At 44.3% G+C, this 26,508-nt stretch overlaps 1 protein-coding gene across 5 annotated transcripts in view; it reads left to right on the forward strand.

Moving 5' to 3' along the window:
* The window catches only part of LOC115206673 (protein-tyrosine sulfotransferase 1), a 96,980-nt gene that overhangs the window by 61,682 nt on the left and 8,790 nt on the right, over positions 1–26,508 (forward strand). For all 5 annotated transcript variants that reach the window (XM_029773861.1, XM_029773863.1, XM_029773865.1 and 2 more), the window contains exon 3: positions 1,899–2,097. In XM_029773861.1, coding sequence (XP_029629721.1) covers positions 1,899–2,097 — 199 coding nt within the window. The remainder of the gene's footprint in view (positions 1–1,898; positions 2,098–26,508) is intronic.

The following is a 26,508-nucleotide window of genomic DNA, read 5'->3' on the forward strand; positions in this document are numbered from 1 at the left end:
AATCAGTGATGCTCATGGTGGAATGGCCTCTCACTGTTCCCCTTCAATGTGTACATCTTAACACTTCATCCCTTCACGTCGTCTATAAACGTTCAAACATCTTGACACTTAATCCCTTAATATCATCCACAAATGGTCAACTTTCTTATTTTCCTGAAAACAAAGACTGGGATTCAGACGGGCAGTTCCCCCCCCCCCCCCCCCTCGCTTATTAAATATTTCAGAAATGATGAATAATTTAACCCAGAGTAGATTGAGGTAATGGTTGATTCATTTTTAATATCGCTCCTCCAAATCTGTCAGTCATTGGGGAAAGGCCCAGTCCACTCAGCAAAGCTCTGTAATGTTGCCCTAATGTCCTAATGTCTTGTCTCCGTGCTCATATAAAGGGACTGGAATGAAATGGGATGCATGGAGGCAGACATACATGGGGACAGGGGCGTGATCTGATACAGTGAGATAGAAACCCATATCTCTATGGAGGGGCCATTTATTCAACCCATTAACTGTGAAGCCTGGAGCTGGAGAGAGGCTGTAGCTTGGGGGCCATCTTCAATCGTGTCCCATGACCCAGTTAGAGACAATTAGTTTGTAGTTAGCTGCCTGCAGTAACAAGGGCTGGTCACTGGTCCACTGCTAAAACCACACTATCAAGGGATAATGTTGAATCATTCCTTAATGCTAAAACCATGCTATCAAGGGATAATGTTGAACCATTCCTTAATGCTAAAACCACACTATCAAGGGATAATGTTGAACCATTCCTTAATGCTAAAACCACACTATCAAGGGATAATGTTGAACCATTCCTTAATAATGCTAACATCATGCTATCGAGGGATAATGTTGAACCATTCCTTAATAATGCTAACATCATGCTATCGAGGGATAATGTTGAACCATTCCTTAATAATTATAAAACCATGCTATCAAGGGATAATGTTGAACCATTCCTTAATAATGCTATCAAGGGATAATGTTGAACCATTCCTTTATGCTAAAACCACACTATCAAGGGATAATGTTGAACCATTCCTTTATGCTAAAACCATGCTATCGAGGGATAATGTTGAACCATTCCTTAATAATTCTAAAACCATGCTATCGAGGGATAATGTTGAACCATTCCTTAATGCTAAAACCATGCTATCGATGGATAATGTTGAACCATTCCTTAATGCTAAAACCATGATATCGAGGGATAATGTTGAATCATTCCTTAATGCTAAAACCACACTATCAAGGGATAATGTTGACCATTCCTTAATGCTAAAACCATGATATCGAGGGATAATGTTGAATCATTCCTTAATGCTAAAACCACACTATCAAGGGATAATGTTGAACCATTCCTTAACAATGCTAACATCATGCTATCAAGGGATAATGTTGAACCATTCCTTAACAATGCTAACATCATACTATCAAGGGATAATGTTGAACCATTCCTTAATAATGCTAACATCATGCTATCGAGGGATAATGTTGAACCATTCCTTAATAATGCTAACATCATGCTATCAAGGGATAATGTTGAACCATTCCTTAATAATGCTAACATCATGCTATCAAGGGGTAATGTTAAACCATTCCTTAATAATGCTAACATCATGCTATCAACGTATCTGACAAAGGTGCTGTTCAACTAGCAGTGCCTTAGAGGATGCTGGTGTGTGTTCATCTGTTAGATCACTTTCAAAAAGCAGCCTTTCTTCCTCTCTTGCTAGAGGTCATCAGGAAGTAGGTTTCCATCTCATTACTCTCACTAATCCAATTATAAGTGAGTACCAGTACCTCAAGCAAGGATGCCTTGAATGATGCTAGCTAGTCAATGGTCTTCTGGGGACAAACTGCAATGCTAACCGCTTGTTAACTGTGGTTTCTCTTTCTCTCTGCAGGGTGGAGAGGTCTACAGACCAGGTGATAAAGCCAGTCAACGTGGAGGCCTTATCTAAGTGGGTAGGTAAGATCCCTGCGGACGTACTGAGGGACATGTCAGTCATCGCCCCTATGTTGTCCCGTCTGGGGTACGACCCCTACGCCAACCCTCCCAACTACGGCCGGCCAGACCCCAAGGTCCTTGACAACACCAGGAGGGTGAGTAGGGAAAAGATGGACACGCGTCACCCCAGAACACACAAACACAGACCCCAAACACAGTATCCTCTGACGCAGAGATCTAAGGACTGTCTTTCTCTTTAATTAGATTACCTGTCCAATCAACTTCATCTAGTTAAATTACCTGTCCAATCTCTGACTCGCATTTAAATTACCGGTGAATTAATATCTTGTATTCATCATCAAATGTATTTATAAAGCCCTTCTTACATCAGCTGATATCTCAAAGTGCTGTACAGAAACACAGCCTAAAACCCCAAACAGCAAGCAATGCAGGTGTAGAAGTACGGTGGCTAGGAAAAACTCCCTAGAAAGGCCAAAACCTAGGAAGAAACCTAGAGAGGAACCAGGCTATGAGGGGTGGCCAGTCCTCTTCTGGCTGTGTCGGGTGGATATTATAACAGAACATGGCCAAGATGTTCAAATGTTCTTAAATGACCAGCATGGTCAAATAATAATAATCATAGTGGTTGTCGAGGGTGCAACAAGTCAGTAACACAAGAGTAAGTGTCAGTTGGCTTTTTCATAGCCGATCTTTGAGAGTATCTCTACCGCTCCTGCTGTCTCTAGAGAGTTGAAAACAGCAGGTCTGGGACAGGTAGCACGTCCAGTGAACAGGTCAGGGTTCCATAGCCGCAGGCAGATCAGTTGAAACTGGAGCAGCAGCACGGCCAGGTGGACTGGGGACAGCAAGGAGTCATCATGCCAGGTAGTCCTGAGGCATGGAACTAGGGCTCAGGTCCTCTGAGAGAAAGAAAGAGAGAGAATTAGAGAGAGCATACTTAAGTTCACACAGGACACCGGATAAGACAGGATAAATACTCCAGATATTACAGACTGACCCTAGCCCCCCGACACATAAACTACTGTGGCATAAATACTGGAGGCTGAGACAGGAAGGGTCGGGAGACACTGTGGCCCCATCCGACGATACCCCCGGACAGGGCCAAACAGGCAGGATATAACCCCACCCACTTTGCCAAAGCACAGCCCCCACACCACTAGAGGGATCACTTCAACCACCAACTTACCATCCTGAGACAAGGCCGAGTATAGCCCACAAAGATCACCGCCACGGCACAACCCAAGGGGGGGGCGCCAACCCAGACAGGAAGAGCACGTCAGCGACTCAACCCACTCAAGTGACGCACCCCTCCTAGGGAATTCCCATTTGAATGGCTCCTGCTGACCGCATCTGTCTGAATTCGGTGATCATATCCAAATGAACCCATCCTCCACATCTACCAGACCGACCTGTGTGTGAGAGTTCTTCTACTCAACGTAAGACATTCTTCATTGCTACACTCACTCACCCAACCAGCCGTCATTGGTGCTGGAAAGCGGCGAAGCACACGGCCATCTATTTCTGGAGCAGAATGTTTTATTAAATACTATTTCAGCGAGGAGCCCTCTCTCTCTCTCTCAAGCCTCTAGATTTCATATCTCTGATCCTATGAAACATATTCAATCTATCGCAGTTATTTTTTTGTTTCTCTGGTTCAAGATTTAAACTGATACATTCCGGTACTGTAGACGTCAGAAGACCTTTGACCTGTGTGTGTGTGTTGAAAAGAGATCAGCTTTATTTGTTGTGTGATCTTAACACGGCTTTGTGTAAACGTTCATCTGATTAGCATCTCTCCATCATCATGTGATCTCTAATCCTCACCCTCCACCCTGTTTGGCTTCAGTTCCAGGTTCTATACTGTCTTTAAAAAAATGGATTTGTACATCAGTGGAGGCTCCTCAGAGGAGGAAGGAGAGGAACATCCTCCTCAGTCATAAAAATAATTATTTTTAGATAAAACTATACTAAATATATTCATTGATTAAAACACACTGTTTTGCAATGAAGTTCTACAGTATCCTGAACAGCGCTCTGTAGGTTAGCACCATGGTGTAGCCGGAGGACAGCTAGCTTCCGTCCTCCTCTGGGTACATTGACTTCAATACAAAACATAGGAGGCTCATGGTTCTCACCCCCTTCCAAATACTTACACAGTAATTATGACAACTTCCGGAGGATGTCCTCCATCCTATCAGAGCTCTTGCAGCATGAACTGACATGTTGTCCACCCAATCAATGGATCAGAGAATGAATCTAGTACTGAAATCATAAGCTACAGCTAGCTAGCACTAGTGCATAAAATGTGGTGAGTAGTTGACTCAAAGACAATAGTTGAACAGTTTTGAACAAATTAACTTCTTTAAAAATGAATGAGAAGTGAGAGAGCTAGCTAGCTATATTTCATTGTATTTATTTTTCACTAAGCTAGCTAGTTTAGCCTACTCAAACAGAGAGTGATACTATGTTAGCTAGCTGGCTATGGCTATCCAACACTGGAACTCTTCCAAGTCAAGGTAAGCTTTTGGTCTTATTAATTTATTGCCACCGGGGCTTGCCAGTGTAACTGCTAAACTATTTGCTGACTGTACACTGTACTGCATGATAGTAGCGGTTTACTAACTCATTACTTCTAATAGATGTGTTGACTAGCTATGACGTTAGCTAATATGGTTTCAACGATGTAGGCTGTGGGTAGCGTTCATGATATGAAGTTTTGGCTTGGAAAGTTTATTTTATTGTATTATTCTGTTTTTTTGCCTGGTCACAGACAGCTGATGTGGTGTTCACTGAAGTCCACAAGCGAAGGGAAACAGTGAGAGGAGGAGAGCACGTAGATGTGAGAAGGAATTCAACAACGAGCAAAGTGATCAGTATGTGGTTTCTATGAAAGTGAACTAGGTTTGCGTGCGATCACGGGTGTATTCCTTCCGCCGATTCTGTTGGAGAAAAAAAACGATTTCTTAAACGAGAATTAACATAGCTGAATTTGTCCAATAGAAACTCTTGTTTGCAGCTGTTGTACTAATGATTACACCCTAGATGCAGGCAAGAGTGTGCAAGGATTGCAGGTGTAGGCTGTGTGTACGTCCCAAATGGCACCATAAACGTAGTACACTACGTAGAGAGATATTGAATGTGTCACTCCGTCATCTTGATTTGTCAAATGTTTCTCTTGACCTGTGCACTGCACCTACGTTGTAAACTTTAATTCATAGGCTAGGTTGCTACAGTAACAACCTCATGATGGGTATAGGGAAGAGTATCGTGTAATAGCCCAACTCAATCGATGTTACACGGAGCTGGGTGAATAGAATATGAACGACAGTCATCCAACATGCTGTAATAGGAATACGGCTAATTAAAAAAAGAATCGTCCTCCCTCATCTTAAACGTCAAGACCACCACTGTTGTATATTTGTAAATACTGTATATTTACTGGATATTTGTGTAGATACTAGATATTTGTGTAGATACTAGATATTTGTGTAGATATTTGTGTAGATATTTGTGTAGATATTTGTGTAGATACTAGATATTTGTGTAGATACTACATATTTGTGTAGATACTACATATTTGTGTAGATATTTGTGTAGCTACTAGATATTTGTCTGTCTTGTCGTTGCTTTGTTTTCCAAATGGGATTTTAGTTTTCTGTAGTAGCCAGAGAAACTTACAAGGTATCTGGATGTTATCCAAGTGTATTTGACAGCGTGTGCATCCCAAATGGCACCCACTGGGCCCTGGTCAAACATAGTGCACTACAGAGGGAATAGTATGTCATGTGGGATGTAAGACAGTGTTTTTAATGTTTTCTACTTTGCAAGAGAGGAGTCTTTACCAGGGAAGGCGACGAGGGAGAGGAGTCTTTACCAGGGAAGGTGACGAGGGAGAGGAGTCTACCAGGGAAGGCGACGAGGGAGAGGAGTCTTTACCAGGGAAGGTGACGAGGGAGAGGAGTCTACCAGGGAAGGCGGAGAGACATAGAGGAGTCTTTACCAGGGAAGGCGACGAGGGAGAGGAGTCTTTACCAGGGAAGGCGGAGAGACATAGAGGAGTCTTTACCAGGGAAGGAGACCAGGGAGAGGAGTCTTTACCAGGGAAGGTGACGAGAGAGAGGAGTCTACCAGGGAAGGCGGAGAGACATAGAGGAGTCTTTACCAGGGAAGGAGACCAGGGAGATGAGTCTTTACCAGGGAAGGTGACGAGGGAGAGGAGTCTTTACCAGGGAAGGCGGAGAGACATAGAGGAGTCTTTACCAGGGAAGGCGGAGAAACATAGAGGAGTCTTTACCAGGGAAGGCGGAGAAACATAGAGGAGTCTTTACCAGGGAAGGCAGAGAAACATAGAGGAGTCTTTACCAGGGAAGGTGACGAGGGAGAGGAGTCTTTACCAGGGAAGGTAACGAGGGAGAGGAGTCTTTACCAGGGAAGGCGACGAGGGAGAGGAGTCTTTACCAGGGAAGGTGACAAGAGAGAGGAGTCTTTACCAGGGAAGGCGACGAGGGAGAGGAGTCTTTACCAGGGAAGGCGGAGAGACATAGAGGAGTCTTTACCAGGGAAGGCGGAGAGACATAGAGGAGTCTTTACCAGGGAAGGCGGAGAGACATAGAGGAGTCTTTACCAGGGAAGGCGGAGAGACATAGAGGAGTCTTTACCAGGGAAGGTGGAGAAACATAGAGGAGTCTTTACCAGGGAAGGCGACAAGGGAGAGGAGTCTTTACCAGGGAAGGCGACGAGGGACAGGAGTCTTTACCAGGGAAGGCGGAGAGACATAGAGGAGTCTTTACCAGGGAAGGCGGAGAGACATAGAGGAGTCTTTACCAGGGAAGGTGGAGAAACATAGAGGAGTCTTTACCAGGGAAGGCGACAAGGGAGAGGAGTCTTTACCAGGGAAGGCAACGAGGGAGAGGAGTCTTTACCAGGGAAGGCGGAGAGACATAGAGGAGTCTTTACCAGGGAAGGTGGAGAAACATAGAGGAGTCTTTACCAGGGAAGGCGGCGAGACATAGAGGAGTCTTTACCAGGGAAGGTGGAGAAACATAGAGGAGTCTTTACCAGGGAAGGCGACAAGGGAGAGGAGTCTTTACCAGGGAAGGCGGAGAGACATAGAGGAGTCTTTACCAGGGAAGGCGGAGAAACATAGAGGAGTCTTTACCAGGGAAGGCAGAGAAACATAGAGGAGTCTTTACCAGAGAAGGTGACGAGGGAGAGGAGTCTTTATCAGGGAAGGCGACGAGGGAGAGGAGTCTTTACCAGGGAAGGCGGCGAAACGTAGAGGAGTCTTTAACAGGGAAGGCGGAGAGACATAGAGGAGTCTTTACCAGGGAAGGTGACGAGGGAGAGGAGTCTTTACCAGGGAAGGCGACAAGGGAGAGGAGTCTTTACCAGGGAAGGTGGCGAAACGTAGAGGAGTCTTTAACAGGGAAGGCGGAGACACATAGAGGAGTCTTTACCTGGGAAGGTGGCGAGGGAGAGGAGTCTTTACCAGGGAAGCAGAAGGGACCCCAGTAATCTGAGAGAAATTTAACATCACCACTTCCTCTCTCACATTTCATAACTGCTGAACTGCCTGACTGCTATGCTGAACTGCCTGACTGCTATGCTGAACTGCCTGACTGCAATGCTACCATGCAAGTTGATAGGTCAATTTCCTGGTTCAAAAGTAGTGTACCAAATAGAGACAGGAGTGCCATTTGGGACCAAATAGAGACAAGAGTGCGATTTGGAACGTAGCCGGGTTGGTCTGTTGGTTTGGAGCAGCAACTTCAATGTGTCATCTGAGAAACCAACATTTTTTACTAATAGTCTGTATTGATCTCTTGTTATCATAATTGTCTCTCAGAGGAGAACGGGCGTTGTGAAGTTACGATGCACGGTAACCATATGAAGAGGATTACAGTAAGGAGATCAGATAGCCAGCTACTCTTTAACTCTCAATCTGTTTTCCATTTGTCTTGATCCCTTATGGATTTATTCTCTAGTGGCTAAAGGCTAAAGAAACACACACCGCACACACACAATCATGTATGTGTGTGTGTTTAGGGCACGCTGCTAAACAACTTGGGCGTAAAGAAGTGACGTCTGTTAAATGTTGTTGTGTAAGTAGTGTGTGTTTTTATTGAGTCTTACAGCCTGGGGAGGGGTCACAGTCTGGGGAGGGGGTCACAGTCTGGGGAGGGGGTCACAGTCTGGGGATGGGGGTCACAGTCTGGGGAGGAGTCACAGTCTGGGGAGGGGGTCACAGTCTGGGGAGGGGGGTCACAGTCTGGGGAGGGGGGTCACAGTCTGGGGAGGGGGGTCACAGCCTGCGGAGGGGTCACAGTCTGGGGAGGGGGTCACAGTCTGGGGAGGGGGGTCACAGTCTGGGGAGGGGGTCACAGTCTGGGGAGGGGGTCACAGTCTGGGGAGGGGTCACAGTCTGGGGAGGGGGGTCACAGTCTGGGGAGGGGGGTCACAGTCTGGGGAGGGGGGTCACAGTCTGGGGAGGGGGGTCACAGTCTGGGGAGGGGTCACAGTCTGCGGAGGGGTCACAGTTTGGGGAGGGGTCAGAGAGGAGGGTAGAGAGGAGGTTTGGAGGGAGATGGGAGGGGTAGTTTGGGGGGAGAGAAGGAAGGAAGGGAGGTATGGTGGTTGGCAGAGGTTTAGATGGAGATGGGTTGGTCGTTTTGGGGGGGAGAGTGATGGGAGGGAGGTATGATGTTTGGAGGGAGATGTTTGGGAGAGGGAGGTTTGGAGGGAGATGGGTGGGGGGGTAGTTTGGGGCAGGGAGGTTTGGAGGGAGATGGGTGGTGGGGTAGTTTGGTGGAGGGAGGTTTGGAGGGAGGTGGGTGGGGGGCTAGTTTGGGGCAGGGAGGTTTGGAGGGAGATTGGTGGAGGGAGGTTTGGTGGGGGGAGGTTTGGAGGGAGGTTTGGTGGGGGGAGGTTTGGTGGGGGGAGGTTTGGTGGGGGGAGGTTTGGAGGGAGATGGGTGGTGGGGTAGTTTGGTGGAGGGAGGTTTGGAGGGAGGCAGATATGTAGCAGACCTGGCTGTTAGAATGTTCTCATTCTCTGTATATTCAATTCATCTAGGGCCAATTCTTCTTCCTAAACATCTATAACACACACACACACACACACACACACACACACACACACACACACACACACACACACACAGACACACACACACACACAGAGCTTTACAGTATAAACCTTCACCTTTTGCATGAGGCACTCTGTCATTTTGACTAACGGAGCAGGTAAGCTACCCTTCATTAACCTAGGCTGTAGCATCCCAAACACCAGCCTCCTTATTCTAGTGCACTAGTTTTGACCACAAACCCTCCAGTGTATTTGTTATTTGTATTACATGTTTTCTTTAACCTTTATTTAACTAGGCAAGTCAGTTAAGAACAAATACTTATTTACAATGACGGCCTCCTGTGGGGACGGGGGCTGGGATTAAAAATAAACATACAGGACAAAACGCACATCACGACAACAGCAACGCAGCATGGCTGCAACAGATGACAAGAACATGGTAGCAGCAGCACAACATGGTAGCAGCAGCACAAAACATGGTAGCAGCAGTACAACATGGTAGCAGAAGCACAACATGGTAGTAGCAGCAGCACAACATGGTAGTAGAAGCAGCACAACATGGTAGCAGAAGCACAAAACATGGTACGTTATTGGGCTTCCAGGACTAACCCTCTGTCTCTTTGTCTCCACAAAAGTGTGTGTGTACTAGAGGTCGACCGATTATGATTTTCCGATGCCGATTATTGGAGGCCCCCAACAAAACCCGCTACCGATTAATCGGCCGATTTTTTTATTTTTTATTATTATTTATTTTATTTTTTTTATTTTTTTTTATTTATTTGTAATAATGGCAATTACAACAATACTGAATGAACACTTATTTTAACTTAATATAATACATCAATAAAATCAATTTAGCCTCAAATAAATAATGCAAAAACAAAGTGTTGGAGAAGAAAGTAAAAGTGCAATATGTGCCATGTAAGAAAGCTAACGTTTAAGTTCCTTGCTCAGAACATGAGAACATATGAAAGCTGGTGGTTCCTTTTAACATGAGTCTTCAATATTCCCAGGTAAGAAGTTTTAGGTTGTAGTTATTATAGGAATTATAGGACTATTTCTCTCCATACGATTTGTATTTCATATACCCTTGACTATTGGATGTTCTTTTAGGCACTTTAGTATTGCCAGTGTAACAGTATAGCTTCCGTCCCTCTCCTCGCTCCTACCTGGGCTCGAACCAGGAACACATCGACAACAGCCACCCTCGAAGCAGCGTTACCCATGCAGAGCAAGGGGAACAACTACTCCAAGTCTCAGAGCGAGTGACGTTTGAAATGCTATTAGCGCGCACCCCGCTAACTAGCTAGCCATTTCACATCGGTTACACCAGCCTAATCTCGGGAGTTGACAGGCTTGAAGTCATAAACAGAGCAATGCTTGAAGCACTGCGAAGAGCTGCTGGCAAAACGCACGAAAGTGCTGTTTGAATGAATGCTTACGAGCCTGCTGGTGCCTACCACCGCTCAGTCAGACTGCTCTATCAAATATCAAATCATAGACTTAATTATAATATAATAAACACACAGAAATACGAGCCTTAGGTCATTAATATGGTCCAATCTGGAAACTATAATCTCGAAAACAAAAATGTATTCTTTCAGTGAAATATGGAACCGTTCCGTATTTTATCTAACGAGTGGCATCCCTAAGTCTAAATATTCCTGTTACATTGCACAACCTTCAATGTTATGTCATAATTACGTAGAATTCTGGCAAATTAGTTCGCAACGAGCCAGGCGGCCCAAACTGCTGCATATACCCTGACTCTGTTGCAAGAGGTGACACATTTTCCCTAGTTAAAAGAAATTCATGTTAGCAGGCAATATTAACTAAATATGCAGGTTTAAAAATATATACTTGTGTATTGATTTTAAGAAAGACATTGATGTTTATGGTTAGGTACACGTTGGAGCAACGACAGTCCTTTTTCGCGAATGAGCACCACATCGATTAAATGCAACGCAGGACAGGCTAGATAAACTAGTAATATCATCAACCATGTGTAGTTAACTAGTGATTATGATTGATTGATTGATTGTTTTTTATAAGATAAGTTTAATGCTAGCTAGCAACTTACCTTGCCTTCTTACTGCATTCGCGTAACAGGCAGGCTCCTCGTGGAGCGCAGTGGTTAGAGCGTTGGACTAGTTAACCGTAAGGTTGCAAGATTGAATCCCCGAGCTGACAAGGTAAAAATCTGTCGTTCTGCCCCTGAACAAGGCAGTTAACCCACCGTTCCTAGGCTGTCATTTAAAATAAGAATTTGTTCTTAACTGACTTGCCTAGTTAAATTAAGGTGTAATTTATTTTTTTAATCGGCAGATCAGTGTCCCAAAATACCGATTGTTATGAAAACTTGAAATCGGCCCTAATTAATCGGCCATTCCGATTAATCGGCCGACCTCTAGTGTGTACAGACTGCAAATGTATATGTCAGCCTGTGTTTGTGCATTCATGTCATCATCGGTGACATGTGTAAAAGCCTGTGGGAGTGTGTTGACATGTTTTTGTTGGTGTCTCAGTGTGTGTGTGTGTGTGTGTGTGTGTGTGTATACACATTCCCTAGGCCCTGCTCTGTCTCTGGTCTCACCTACATTGTTATAGTTACCATCTCTCCCACACAATAGTGTGTGTGTGTGTGTGTGTGTGTGTGTGTTGGTAGGGCATGGCACTTGCAACACCAGGGTTGTGGGTTCGATTCCCACCGGGGACCAGTACGAAAATGTATGCACTCACTACTGTAAGTCTCTCTGGATAAGAGCATCTGCTAAATGACCCCTCCCAACCCTTCTGCCCTCCCTGCCCTCCTCCCTCTTTCCCCTCCTCCCTCCTCACTCTCCTCTTTCCCCTCCTCACTCTCCTCTTTCCCCTCCTCCCTCCTCTCCCTGCTCTCCTGCTTTCCTCCCTCTTTCCTCTCCTCCCTCCCTGCTCTCCTCTCTTCCCTCGCCTCCTTTCCTCCCTCTCCTTCCTGCTCTCCTCCTTCTCCTCCGTCCCTGCTCTGCTACAGTACACTATGTGGATTAACCCCCTAGATCCGTATGCTCAGACCTGTAGACAAGGGGTTACACAGGAGACAGGGGGTGCTATCTGTTAGCTCAGACCTGTAGACAAGGGGTTACACAGGGGAGAGGGGGTGCTATCCGTTAGCTGTGACCTGTAGACAAGGGGTTACACAGGGGAGAGGGGGTGCTATCTGTTCAGACCTGTAGACAAGGGGTTACACAGGAGAGAGGGGTTGCTATCTGTTAATGGGTGTTTTAGAGAAACATAACAGGTAGTCGAAGAGAGTGAAATTGTGTGACGTGTATCCTGGGTTACTTTGAGAACCATCCAGAAACGGATAACAAAAGCTCTCCTTGCTCTGTTCTTGTGTGGGCGACGTGGGCGGTTCTCTGGAACGTGTCGCCACGGTAACGGGACATAACTGCACAGCCTGATGTCTTTTAAGAGAGATGTTGTCATCCCTCTCCTTAGCGACGCCTTGACGCCACCAGTGATGTGTCCTCCTCTTCCAAGAGGCTTTAGACAGACGCTCTTCGCATTAAATACGCAGCAGACAGGACAGGCTATAGTCACAGACAGGACAGGCTATAGTCACAGACAGGACAGGCTATAGTCACAGACAGGACAGGCTATAGTCACAGACAGGACAGGCTATAGTCACAGACAGGACAGGCTATAGTCACAGACAGACAGAGGCTATAGTCACAGACAGGACAGGCTATAGTCACAGACAGGACAGGCTATAGTCACAGACAGGACAGGCTATAGTCACAGACAGGACAGGCTATAGTCACAGACAGGACAGGCTATAGTCACAGACAGACAGAGGCTATAGTCACAGACAGGACAGGCTATAGTCACAGACAGACAGAGGCTATAGTCACAGACAGACAGAGGCTATAGTCACAGACAGGACAGGCTATAGTCACAGACAGACAGAGGCTATAGTCACAGACAGACAGACAGACAGACAGACAGACAGACAGACAGACAGACAGACAGACAGACAGACAGACAGACAGACAGACAGACAGGCTATAGTGACAGACAGACAGACAGACAGACAGACTATAGTCACAGACAGACAGACAGGCTATAGTGACAGACAGACAGACAGACAGACAGACAGACAGACAGACAGACAGACAGACAGACAGACAGACAGACTATAGTCACAGACAGACAGACAGACAGGCTATAGTCACAGACAGGCGGGCTATGGTCACAGACAGAACATAGACATACATATTTATAGATACATATCCTATGATGTGTTTTTATATACATCCTTGGTACTGTAGAGATCCTATTAAATTACTAGAGGGGCTATGTCATAAACCCTATGTCATGAAAAGTTCCAGAATGGGGTGAAAATGGTAGCCATATTGGTCAGGGAGAAATCCAATTGGAACGTCTCCTTGGAATGAATGGCAGAGACATAATCCTGATTTTATTTTATGCATTAAAATAGAAATATGATGTGCTATATTAGAGGTATGATGTACTATATTAGAAGTAGGAGATACTATATTAGAAGTAGGAGATACTGTATTAGAAGTAGGAGGTACTGTATTAGAAGTAGGAGGTACTGTATTAGAAGTAGGAGGTACTGTATTGGAAGTAGGAGGTACTATATTGGGAGTAGGATGTACTATAATAGAAGTATGATGTATTATAATAGAACTTGTCTAATAGAATTACTGTCAACCTACAATATTGCCATATGATTATAAATAGAGTTTTTATGCAGGTTTTATACACATTTTCTGTATAAATAGCCTCTAAAATATATGTAAACAAACCGTACATTCTGGGGGGGAGCTGTGAATGGGTATTGTATGATACAATATCAGTACTTGTTGCATTTACAACTTGTCTAAGTCCTTTCATCAACTGATCAGTCAGTGTCTGGATGTGGATTGACTGTTGGCTTATTGTTAATAAAAATAAAAAAAACAATATGGAATAATTTCTCTAAAAATGGCTGGCTAGCTAGCTAGCTAACAACCATACTGTGTAGATACAATTATTCAAATTCATTATTTTACACTATCTTGGCACAGCACTGGCTGACCGTGGTTGACTAACTCCCTGACCAAAATGGCTGACCTTTTAAGAAGGTTCAGACCCATTCTAGTATTCTATTTCTATTCTGTGCTGTGGGTTTACATTTAGAGCTACAGGACCAGGTGACTGTTGAATCCATACCAGTGGGTTTACATTTAGAGTTACAGGACCAGGTGACTGTTGAATCCATATCAGTGGGTTTACATTTAGACCTACAGGACCAGGTGACTGTTGAATCCATACCAGTGGGTTTACATTTAGAGTTACAGGACCAGGTGACTGTTGAATCCATACCAGTGGGTTTACATTTAGAGCTACAGGACCAGGTGACTGTTGAATCTATACCAGTGGGTTTACATTTAGAGCTACAGGACCAGGTGACTGTTGAATCCATACCAGTGGGTTTACATTTAGAGTTACAGGACCAGGTGACTATTGAATCCATACCAGTGGGTTTACATTTAGAGCTACAGGACCAGGTGACTGTTGAATCCATACCAGTGGGTTTACATTTAGAGTTACAGGACCAGGTGACTGTTGAATCCATACCAGTGGGTTTACATTTAGACCTACAGGACCAGGTGACTGTTGAATCCATACCAGTGGGCTTATATTTACAGCTACAGGACCAGGTGACTGTTGAATCCATACCAGTGGGTTTACATTTAGAGCTACAGGACCAGGTGACTGTTGAATCCATACCAGTGGGTTTACATTTAGAGCTACAGGACCAGGTGACTGAATCTATACCAGTGGGTTTACATTTAGAGTTACAGGACCAGGTGACTGTTGAATCTATACCAGTGGGTTTACATTTAGAGCTACAGGACCAGGTGACTGTTGAATCCATACCAGTGGGTTTATATTTAGAGCTACAGGACCAGGTGACTGTTGAATCTATACCAGTGGGTTTACATTTAGAGCTACAGGACCAGGTGACTGTTGAATCTATACCAGTGGGTTTACATTTAGAGTTACAGGACCAGGTGACTGTTGAATCTATACCAGTGGGTTTACATTTAGAGCTAGTCTCTCCCCCTCAGTTACTGTTGCATCTGGATGTTAACTGTCACCATATGATGGACCCGTGCCACATGTGGAAATGCTCTCTTTCTTCCTGGGTCTTGAATACTTGCCCAGAGCCTAGGGGCAGCCCCATCCCAAATATATACCCTCTGTTTCATATCAATGTCATCGCTATTAGGCTGACTGCTCACATATGTAGTTTATAACTTACACTTTAAACACAGTACAACTTATAAGGCTTAATGAAGCCTTCATAAACCTGTTATAACACTTTAGAAGGCCTACATAGGGTACTACAGTGTTTGGGCATTTAGTTTTATTTGGACATTTATTTAACTGGTGTATCTAGTAGCCTGGTCTCAGATCTGTGTTGCTGTAATTTATTTAACCGGTGTTTCTAGTAGCCTGGTCTCAGATCTGTGTTGCTGTAATTTATTTAACCGGTGTTTCTAGTAGCCTGGTCTCAGATCTGTGTTGCTGTAATTTATTTAACTGGTGTATCTAGTAGCCTGGTCTCAGATCTGTGTTGCTGTAATTTATTTAACCGGTGTTTCTAGTAGCCTGGTCTCAGATCTGTGTTGCTGTAATTTATTTAACCGGTGTATCTAGTAGCCTGCTCTCAAAAGCCCATCCGTGACCAGGACCGACGAGTTGTGTGTTCCGAGATGCCGCTCTGCATACCACTGTTGTACTGTGGCTGTTTGTGGGCTGCCTGTTATCTTGCACGATTCTTTCCATTCTCCTTTGACCGTTCTCATCAACGAGCTGTTTTCGCCCACAGGACTGCCGCTGACTGAATGTTTTTTGTTTGTTGCGCCATTCTCTGTAAACCCTAGACACTGTTATGCGTGAAAAGCCCAGGAAGCCGGCCGTTTCTGAGATACTGGAACCGGCAAGCCTGGCACTGACGATCATACCACACTCAAAAGTCGCTTAGGTCACTCGTTTTGCCCATCCTAACGTTTAATCAAACAGTAACTGAATGTCTTGATGCCTGTCTGCCTGCTATATATAGCAAGCCAAGTGATTCACTGTGTGTAGTAGCGAACCATTTTTATGACAGGGTAGGTATACCAAATACACTGAGTGTATCTATTAATACCCCACTTCCTTTATTTCAACACAACAACAATACAGTTCCAAATCTGTTTGTTTTGAAACCTTTATAAAAAAAATACAAAAAAAAAGGTTATTCATAGAATGTTTGAGAATCTGTGAAAATGTTATAACAATATAGAGTTCGACAATTAATAGACACTGCAGTAAATAAAACCGAATAAAAACATCTGTCCTGTCCTGGACCGGAGTCTACGCAGACCGGTGTGCCATAGCCAATCAGAGCTACAGTAGGCCTTTATGCAAATAAGTCATTTGCCACACAGGCCTGTCATCATTCACTTTGAACTGGACTGTGTGTTTACAGGAAGTAGGGCCTGTCATCATTCACTTTGAACTGGACTGTGTGTTTACAGGAAGTAGGGCCTGTCATCATTCACTATGAACTGGACTGTGTGTTTACAGGCAGTAGGACCTGTCATCATTCACTATGAACTGGACTGTGTGTTTACAGTAGGACCTGCCATCATTCACTTTGAACTGGACTGTGTGTTTACAGCAGTAGGGCCTGCTTTACTGTCATCAGTATCAACAGCGTGACTTTAGATCGTTAGAACACATTTGCCAAAGACCACAAAATACACCTGAATGGATCTCTGCAAATATGTCAATACCAGGGGGAGTCCTCTTCCATTTGGGAACTTTACAGTCCTGTTGATCAAACAACCATAAAATGGTAGGATCTCTCTCCCTCAGTTACCTATACACATCATCAACAACTAATGTTAGCCAGAGCGAGATGAGCTCAAATTTAACGAGGGAATCAAATCAAATGTATTTATATAGCCCTTCTTACATCAGCTGATATCTCAAAGTGCTGTACAGAAACCCAGCCTAAAACCCCAAACAGCAAGCAATGCAGGTGTAGAAGCACGGTGGCTAGGAAAAACTCCCTAGAAAGGCCAAAACCTAGGAAGAAACCTAGAGAGGAACCAGGCTATGAGGGGTGGCCAGTCCTCGTCTGGCTGTGCCGGGTGGAGATTATAACAGAACATGGCCAAGATGTTCAAATGTTCATAAATGACCAGCATGGTCAAATAATAATAATCATAGTAGTTGTCGAGGGTGCAACAAGTCAGCAACTCAAGAGTAAGTGTCAGTTGGCTTTTTCATAGTCGATCTTTGAGAGTATCTCTACTGGTCCTGCTGTCTCTAGAGAGTTGAAAACAGCAGGTCTGGGACAGGTAGCACATCCGGTGAACAGGTAAGGGTTCCATAGCCGCAGACAGAACAGTTGAAACTGGAGCAGCAGCACGGCCAGGTGGACTGGGGACAGCAAGGAGTCATCATGCCAGGTAGTCCTGAGGCATGGTCCTAGGGCTCAGGTCCTTTGAGAGAGAGAGAAAGAAAGAAAGAGAGAATTAGAGAGAGCATATTTAAATTCACACAGGACACCGGATAAGACAAGAGAAATACTCCAGATGTAACAGACTGACCCTAGCCCCCCGACACACAAACTACTGCAGCATAAATACTGGAGGCTGAGACAGGAGGGGTCAGGAGACACTGTAGCCCCGTCCGATGATACCCCCGGACAGGGCCAAACAGGCAGGATATAACCCCACCCACTTTGCCAAAGCACAGCCCCCACACCACTAGAGGCATATCTCCAACCACCAACTTACCATCCTGAGACAAGGCCGAGTATAGCCCACAAAGATCTCCGCCACGGCACAACCCAAGGGGGGGCGCCAACCCAGACAGGAAGACTACATCAGTGACTCAACCCACTCAAGTGACGCACCCCTCCTAGGGACGGCATGGAAGAACACCAGTAAGCCAGTGACTCAGCCCCTGTAATAGGGTTAGAGGCAGAGAATCCCAGTGGAGAGAGGGGAACCGGCAAGGCAGAGACAGCAAGGGCGGTTCGTTGCTCCAGCCTTTCCGTTCACCTTCACACTCCTGGGCCAGACTACACTTAATCATAGGACCTACTGAAGAGATGAGTCTTCAGTAAAGACTTAAAGGTTGAGACTGAGTCTGCGTCTCTCACATGGGTAGGCAGACCATTCCATAAAAATGGAGCTCTATAGGAGAAAGCCCTGCCTCCAGCTGTTTGCTTAGAAATTCTAGGGACAATTAGGAGGCCTGCGTCTTGTGACCGTAGCGTACGTGTAGGTATGTACGGCAGGACCAAATCGGAAAGATAGGTAGGAGCAAGCCTATGTAATGCTTTGTAGGTTAGCAGTAAAACCTTGAAATCAGCCCTTGCCTTAACAGGAAGCTAGTGTAGGGAGGCTAGCACTGGAGTAATATGATAAACATTTTTGGTTCTAGTCAGGATTCTAGCAGCCGTATTTAGCACTAACTGAAGTTTATTTAGTGCTTTATCCAGGTAGCCGGAAAGTAGAGCATTGCAGTAGTCCAACCTAGAAGTAACAAAAGCATCGATTAATTTTTCTGCATCATTTTTGGACAGAAAGTTTCAGATTTTTGCAATGTTACGTAGATGGAAAAAAGCTGTCCTTGAAACAGTCTTGATATGTTCTTCAAAAGAGATATCAGGGTCCAGAGTAACGCCGAGGTCCTTCACAGTTTTATTTGAGACGACTGTACAACCATCAAGATTAATTGTCAGATTCAACAGAAGATCTCTTTGTTTCTTGGGACCTAGAACAAGCATCTCTGTTTTGTCCGAGTTTAAAAGTAGAACGTTTGCAGCCATCCACTTCCTTATGTCTGAAACACAGGCTTATAGCGAGGGCAATTTTGGGGCTTCACCATGTTTCATTGAAATGTACAGCTGTGTGTCATCCACATAGCAGTGAAATTGAACAGTATGTTTTCGAATCCCCAAGAGGTAATTTAACATTATGTTTTCGAATCCCCAAGAGGTAAAATATATAGTGAAAACAATATTGGTCCTAAAACGGAACCTTGAGGAACACCGAAATTTACAGCTGATTTGTCAGAGGACAAACTATTCACAGAGACAAACTGATATCTTTCTGACAGATAAGATCTAAACCAGGCCAGAACTTGTCCATGTAGACCAATTTGGGTTTCCAATCTCTCCAAAAGAATGTGGTGATCGATGGTATCAAAAGCAGCACTAAGATCTAGGAGCACAAGGACAGATGCAGAGCCTCGGTCTGACGTCATTAAAAGGTCATTTACCACCTTCACAAGTGCAGTCTCAGTGCTATGATGGGGTCTAAAACCAGACTGAAGCGTTTCGTATACATTGTTTGTCTTCAGGAAGGCAGTGAGTTGCTGCGCAACAGCTTTTTCTAAAATGTTTGAGAGGAATGGAAGATTCGATATAGGCCGATAGTTTTTCATAATTTCTAGGTCAAGATTTGGCTTTTTCAAGAGAGGCTTTATTACTGCCACTTTTAGTGAGTTTGGTACACATCCGGTGGATAGAGAGCCGTTTATTATGTTCAACATAGGAGGGCCAAGCACAGGAAGCAGCTCTTTCAGTCGTTTAGTTGGAATAGGGTCCAGTATGCAGCTTGAAGGTTTAGAGGCCATGATTATTTTCATCATTGTGTCAAGAGATATAGTACTAAAACACTTGAGTGTCTCCCTTGATCCTAGGTCCTGGCAGGGTTGTGCAGACTCAGGACAACGGAGCTTTGGAGGAATACGCAGATTTAAAGAGGAGTCCGTAATTTGCTTTCTAATGATCATGATCTTTTCCTCAAAGAAGTTAATGCATTTATTACTGCTGAAGTGAAAGCCATCCTCTCTTGGGGAATGCTCCTTTTTAGTTAGCTTTGCGACAGTATCAAAAATAAATTTTGGATCGTTCTTATTTTCCTCAATTAAGTTGGAAAAATAGGATGATCGAGCAGCAGTGAGGGCTCTTCGATACTGCACGGTACTGTCTTTCCAAGCTAGTCGGAAGACTTCCAGTTTGGTGTGGCGCCATTTCCGTTCCAATTTTCTGGAAGCTTGCTTCAGAGCTCGTGTATTTTCTGTATACCAGGGAGCTAGTTTCTTATGACAGATGTTTTTAGTTTTTAGGGGTGCAACTGCAACTAGAGTATTGCGCAAGGTTAAATTGAGTTCCTCAGTTAGGTGGTTAACTGATTTTTGTCCTCTGACGTCCTTGGGCAGGCAGAGGGAGTCTGGAAGGGCATCAAGGAAGTGTTGGGTTGTCTGAGAATTTATAGCACGACTTTTAATGCTCCTTGGTTGGGGTCTGAGCAGATTATTTGTTGCGATTGCAAACTTAATAAAATGGTGGTCCGATAGTCCAGGATTATGAGGAAAAACATTAAGATCCACAACATTTATTCCACGGCACAAAACAAGGCCCAGAGTATGACTGTGGCAGTGAGTAGGACCGGAGACATGTTGGACAAAACCCACTGAGTCGATGATGGCTCCGAAAGCCTTTTGGAGTGGGTCTGTGGACTTTTCCATGTGAATATTAAAGTCACCAAAAATGAGAATATTATCTGCTATGACTACAAGGTCCGATAGGAATTCAGGGAACTCAGTGAGGAACGCTGTATATGGCCCAGGAGGCCTGTAAACAGTAGCTATAAAAAGTGATTGAGGAGGCTGCATAGATTTCATGACTAGAAGCTCAAAAGACGAAAACGTCATTGTTTTTTTTGTAAATTGAAATTTGCTATCGTAAATGTTAGCAACACCTCCGCCTTTGCGGGATGCACGGGGGATATGGTCACTTGTGTAACCAGGAGGTGAGGCCTCATTTAACACAGTAAATTCATCAGGCTTAAGCCATGTTTCAGTCAGGCCAATCACATCAAGATTATGATCAGTGATTAGTTCATTGACTATAACTGCCTTGGAAGTGAGGGATCTAACATTAAGTAGCCCTATTTTGAGATGTGAGGTATCACCATCTTTTTCAATAATGGCAGGAATGGAGGAGGTCTTTATTCTAGTGAGATTGCTAAGGCGAACACCGCCATGTTTAGTTTTGCCCAACCTATGTCGAGGCACAGACACGGTCTCAATGGGGATAGCTGAGCTGACTACACTGACTGTGTTAGTGGCAGACTCCACTAAGCTGGCAGGCTGGCTAACAGCCTGCTGCCTGGCCTGCACCCTATCTCATTGTGGAGCTAGAGGAGTTAGAGCCCTGTCTATGTTCGTAGATAAGATGAGAGCACCCCTCCAGCTAGGATGGAGTCCGTCACTCCTCAACAGGCCAGGCTTGGTCCTGTTTGTGGGTGAGTCCCAGAAAGAGGGCCAATTATCTACAAATTCTATCTTTTGGGAGGGGCAGAAAACAGTTTTCAACCAGCGATTGAGTTGTGAGACTGCTGTAGAGCTCATCAAACCCTCTCAAACTTTTTCAGCTTGTTGGTCATCAAAATTGCACTTATAAACGATGGGGAATAGTAGTCTGCTCGTCCTTCTGCAGCTTGCCTGCCAATGCATGCTGTTCCCAACACACGTTTAGACAACTGAATGGGAACCTGCCTGCCTGCCCACCCAATTGATCGATGCCAAATACATATGATTGACAACTAAGAGATGCAAACTGTGGATATCAGTCATTCAAGTTCAACATAGCTAGTTAGCAAAGCGATTCACATGTCTTGCTAGCTAACCAAATGACACCTGCAGCATCTCCAGCTGTAGCCAACGAAAAACGATATGAAGAGAAAAAGTTGTTCACTCACCAACTTCTCCTATGACATGACATCCTCCCAGCAGCTAACTAGCTAGCTAGCTAACGTTAGGCTCCATGTATTTAGCTCGCTAAATAAATAGCTAATTCCATAAATAGATACGCTCGCCCAAGGGTGTCAAACTCAATCAGCGGACTGGCTATATTGGGGGGGAAATATATAATTTGTTATAAAATAATAACTGCAAACCAAACTGGTCATTGTTTTATTTGAAAAAAATTATGCTGTATATAGCAATTTTAACATGTTAAAAAATATACATTTTTCCAGACTTTGCTGCTATGCTTGTAGATGTGCATAATATGCTACGACCCAAAAAAGTATTTAATAACTCCAAATAACAAACATGTTGTTGTAACATTTACACTTAAAACATGTATTTTTTCATTTAAAAACATTTTTTGCACTTCATGGATCATCGGAGCGTTTGAATTCAGCGTTGCTGTATGGTGCTCTCAAACTGTCTTGTAGTTAAGTAGCCAGCCTCGGCTACTGCTGTAATAGGCCTACCTGCTCTAATGTTGCTGTAATTGGCCTACTGCTTTAATGTTACTGTAATAGGCTTACCTGCTCGAATGTTGCTGTAATAGGCCTACCTGCTCTAATGTTGCTGTAATAGGCCTACCTGCTCTAATGTTGCTGTAATAGGCCTACCTTCTCTAATGTTGCTGTAATAGGCCTACCTTCTCTAATGTTGCTGTAATAGGCCTACTGCTCTAATGTTGCTGTAATAGGCCTACCTGCTCTAATGTTGCTGTAATAGGCCTACCTGCTCTAATGTTGCTGTAATAGGCCTACCTGCTCTAATGTTACTGTAATAGGCTTACCTGCTCTAATGTTTCTGTAATAGGCCTACCTGCTCTAATGTTGCTGTAATAGGCCTACCTGCTCTAATGTTGCTGTAATAGGCCTACCTGCTCTAATGTTACTGTAATAGGCCTACCTGCTCTAATGTTGCTGTAATAGGCTTACATGTTTCTCTTTTGCATGGTGTTTTTGTTTTTTGTTATTTATTGGCAACATTTAAAAACAGATGCTAGATGCAACGTTTTAGTGGCCTAGCTAGGACTTTGGCATGTGTCTGTCTGTCTGTCTACACTTCAAATCTTCAACAAACCCTCAATTTAGTCTTGCGAGTAAGGATCTGGCCTCTGGATATTTCCATCGATCACTTTCTATAATGGACCGTTAGTCTCGCTCCCAAATGATACCATATTCCCTACATAGTGCACTACAAAAGTAGTGCACTATATGACAGTCAAATATAGGACCCTTAGTCACACTGGACAGTCAAATATAGGACCCTTAGTCACACTGGACAGTCAAATATAGGAGTGATTGGTTGGTTGTTCCAGTAGAAGGCTGGGCTGAAACAGACTGGCTATTTTTTACCTTTATTTAACTAGGCAAGTCAGTTGAGAACAAATTCTTATTTTCACTGACGGCCTACTAGGGAACAGTGGGTTAACTGCCTTCTTCAGGGGCAGAACGACAGAGTTTTACCTTGTCGGCTCGGGGATTCGATCTTGCAACCTTTCAGTTACTAGTCCAACGCTCTAACCACTAGGCTACCTGCTGTAAACAGAAACAGACTGGCTACAGGGCAGTTCCAGTAGAAGGCTGGGCTGTAAACAGAAACAGACTGGCTACAGGGCAGTTCGGGCATCTTCAGCCCATGGGCCTGTCTAAATGGTAATTTGTTTGGCTAATATTGGGGGCTTCGAGGAAGTGCCGGTGTGTAAGAAATTCCCAGGCCGAACTTCTCGTCCCATTCCTAAATGTAACTTCTGGTCCCATTCCTAAATGTAACTTCTGGTCCCATTCCTGAATGTAACTTCTGGTCCCATTCCATTCCTAAATGTAACTTCTGGTCCCGTTCCATTCCTAAATGTAACTTCTGGTCCCATTCCTGAATGTAACTTCTGGTCCCATTCCATTCCTAAATGTAACTTCTGGTCCCATTCCTGAATGTAACTTCTGGTCCCATTCCATTCCTAAATGTAACTTCTGGTCCCATTCCTAAATGTAACTTCTGGTCCCATTCCTAAATGTAACTTCTGGTCCCATTCCTAAATGTAACTTCTGGTCCCATTCCATTCCTAAATGTAACTTCTGGTTCCATTCCTGAATGTAACTTCTGGTCCCATTCCATTCCTGAATGTAACTTCTGGTCCCATTCCATTCCTGAATGTAACTTCTGGTCCCATTCCATTCCTAAATGTAACTTCTGGTCCCATTCCATTCCTAAATGTAACTTCTGGTCCCATTCCTAAATGTAACTTCTGGTCCCATTCCATTCCTAAATGTAACTTCTGGTCCCATTCCTAAATGTAACTTCTGGTCCCATTCCTAAATGTAACTTCTGGTCCCATTCCTAAATGTAACTTCTGGTCCCATTCCATTCCTGAATGTAACTTCTGGTCCCATTCCATTCCTAAATGTAACTTCTGGTCCCATTCCTAAATGTAACTTCTGGTCCCATTCCTAAATGTAACTTCTGGTCCCATTCCTAAATGTAACTTCTGGTCCCATTCCATTCCTAAATGTAACTTCTGGTCCCATTCCTAAATGTAACTTCTGGTCCCATTCCATTCCTGAATGTAACTTCTGGTCCCATTCCTAAATGTAACTTCTGGTCCCATTCCATTCCTAAATGTAACTTCTGGTCCCATTCCTAAATGTAACTTCTGGTCCCATTCCATTCCTAAATGTAACTTCTGGTCCCATTCCATTCCTAAATGTAACTTCTGGTCCCATTCCATTCCTGAATGTAACTTCTGGTCCCATTCCATTCCTAAATGTAACTTCTGGTCCCGTTCCATTCTTAAATGTAAATGATTGACTCCTGGATGAGCTCCAAAGACACAATCAATATCTTTTAAGTGGCTTTGCATGGTCTCTGATCCATGATGTCAAAGAGATCAATATGTTCTCTGGTCTCTCCGCTCGCTCCAAAGCAACGCAGAGAAGACCATGATGATGAGGTTGAGAATGAATCGAGAGAAATTAGAAACCTATGAACCTATGGTGTCCAGTCGTCACGACACAGAGACCCATTTGGTGATAGGAACCTTGAGCGGTCAATGCTGTTGTTGCAGGCGTAACCGATTTCAAAGCAACGCTTCTGACCACAGAACACCGGATGTCCATTTTTCTGTTCATTTCCTGACTATTCTACATGTTGAAACGCCAAGTTCGTCGACACACAGCACGTGATCTACTGCGCACGGTCAACGTTTGTTGTGGGATTTTGTCAGAGCTGGTTTGCGTCAGGGTTTCATGTGTAAATAGTTGACTTCAGAGGTATATCTCAGCCCTTGATTACTGGCCTCTGGGTAAATATCTCAGCCCTTGATTACTGGCCTCAGGGTAAATATCTCAGCCCTTGATTACTGGCCTCAGGGTAAATATCTCAGCCCTTGATTACTGGCCTCTGGGTAAATATCTCAGCCCTTGATTACTGGCCTCAGGGTAAATATCTCAGCCCTTGATTACTGGCCTCAGGGTAAATATCTCAGCCCTCGATTACTGGCCTCTGGGTAAATACCTCAGCCCTTGATTACTGGCCTCTGGGTAAATATCTCAGCCCTTGATTACTGGCCTCTGGGTAAATATCTCAGCCCTTGGTTACTGGCCTCAGGGTAAATATCTCAGCCCTTGATTACTGGCCTCTGGGTAAATATCTGGGTAAATATCTGGGTAAATATCTGGGTAAATATCTGGGTAAAGTCAGCGGTTTGATTTTCCTCTTTACTCATCACTTGTCAGGAATGATAACAACTAGAGTTTGATGAAATCGCCTGGGGTGTGATGGGTTTGAGGTCCCGCCCTGCCTGGAAGATCACCATGCAGACTGGGTAAATACATGATATTCTAAATATTCACATAGACGTGGAATAACAATATTACAGTATACCATTGACACACTAGCTGGGGGTTGTAATGTATAAATCCTGGCAGTGGAGTATGACTGGTGGATCTGGAGATGTGTCCAGGTTTTCTGGCCTCTCATATTACGGATGTTACAGATCTTCTCTTCGGGAACACCCTGCAGTGTGGAAACTGAGCCAGAATTCAGAATTATACCTCCTTATTTTCTGTTCTCCCGGGAAACAGCCAGGTAAACGCTCAAGACTGTATCCGACTAGCCACAGATTGACTTGACAAAAAACAAGGAACAAAGTAACCAGACCATCGTCACTCTCAATAATATTCCCAAATCCACTGGAGACCAGTCTTCTAGTCCAGTTCATAAGGCCTCTTCCTGTCAACCGCTCTCCTTAAAGAGGTCATAAAAAACCATGGCACAGCCTGTTAAAACTGAATGAAACGCGGTCGGCTGAGACGATCCAGTCAGTGTCCCAAATGGCACCCTATTCCCTATGGACCTTGGTCAAAAGTAGTGCGCTATGTAGGGAATAGGGTGTAATTTGGGATGCAGATTTAGTGTTGTTCCTATCGAGGGGAAAAGAGCTGGACGGTGATGAAAGGCTTGAAAGGCAGGCAGCCAACTGTTTGCTGACTGACTGGTTAAAAGTAGTGCACTATATAGGGAATAGGGCTCTGGTCTAAAGTAGTGTACTATATAGGGAATAGGGCTCTGGTCTAAAGTAGTGTACTATATAGGGAATA

The sequence above is a fragment of the Salmo trutta genome, chromosome 13 (assembly GCF_901001165.1).
Source record: "Salmo trutta chromosome 13, fSalTru1.1, whole genome shotgun sequence".
In the NCBI taxonomy this organism is placed as follows: Eukaryota; Metazoa; Chordata; class Actinopteri; order Salmoniformes; family Salmonidae; genus Salmo; species Salmo trutta.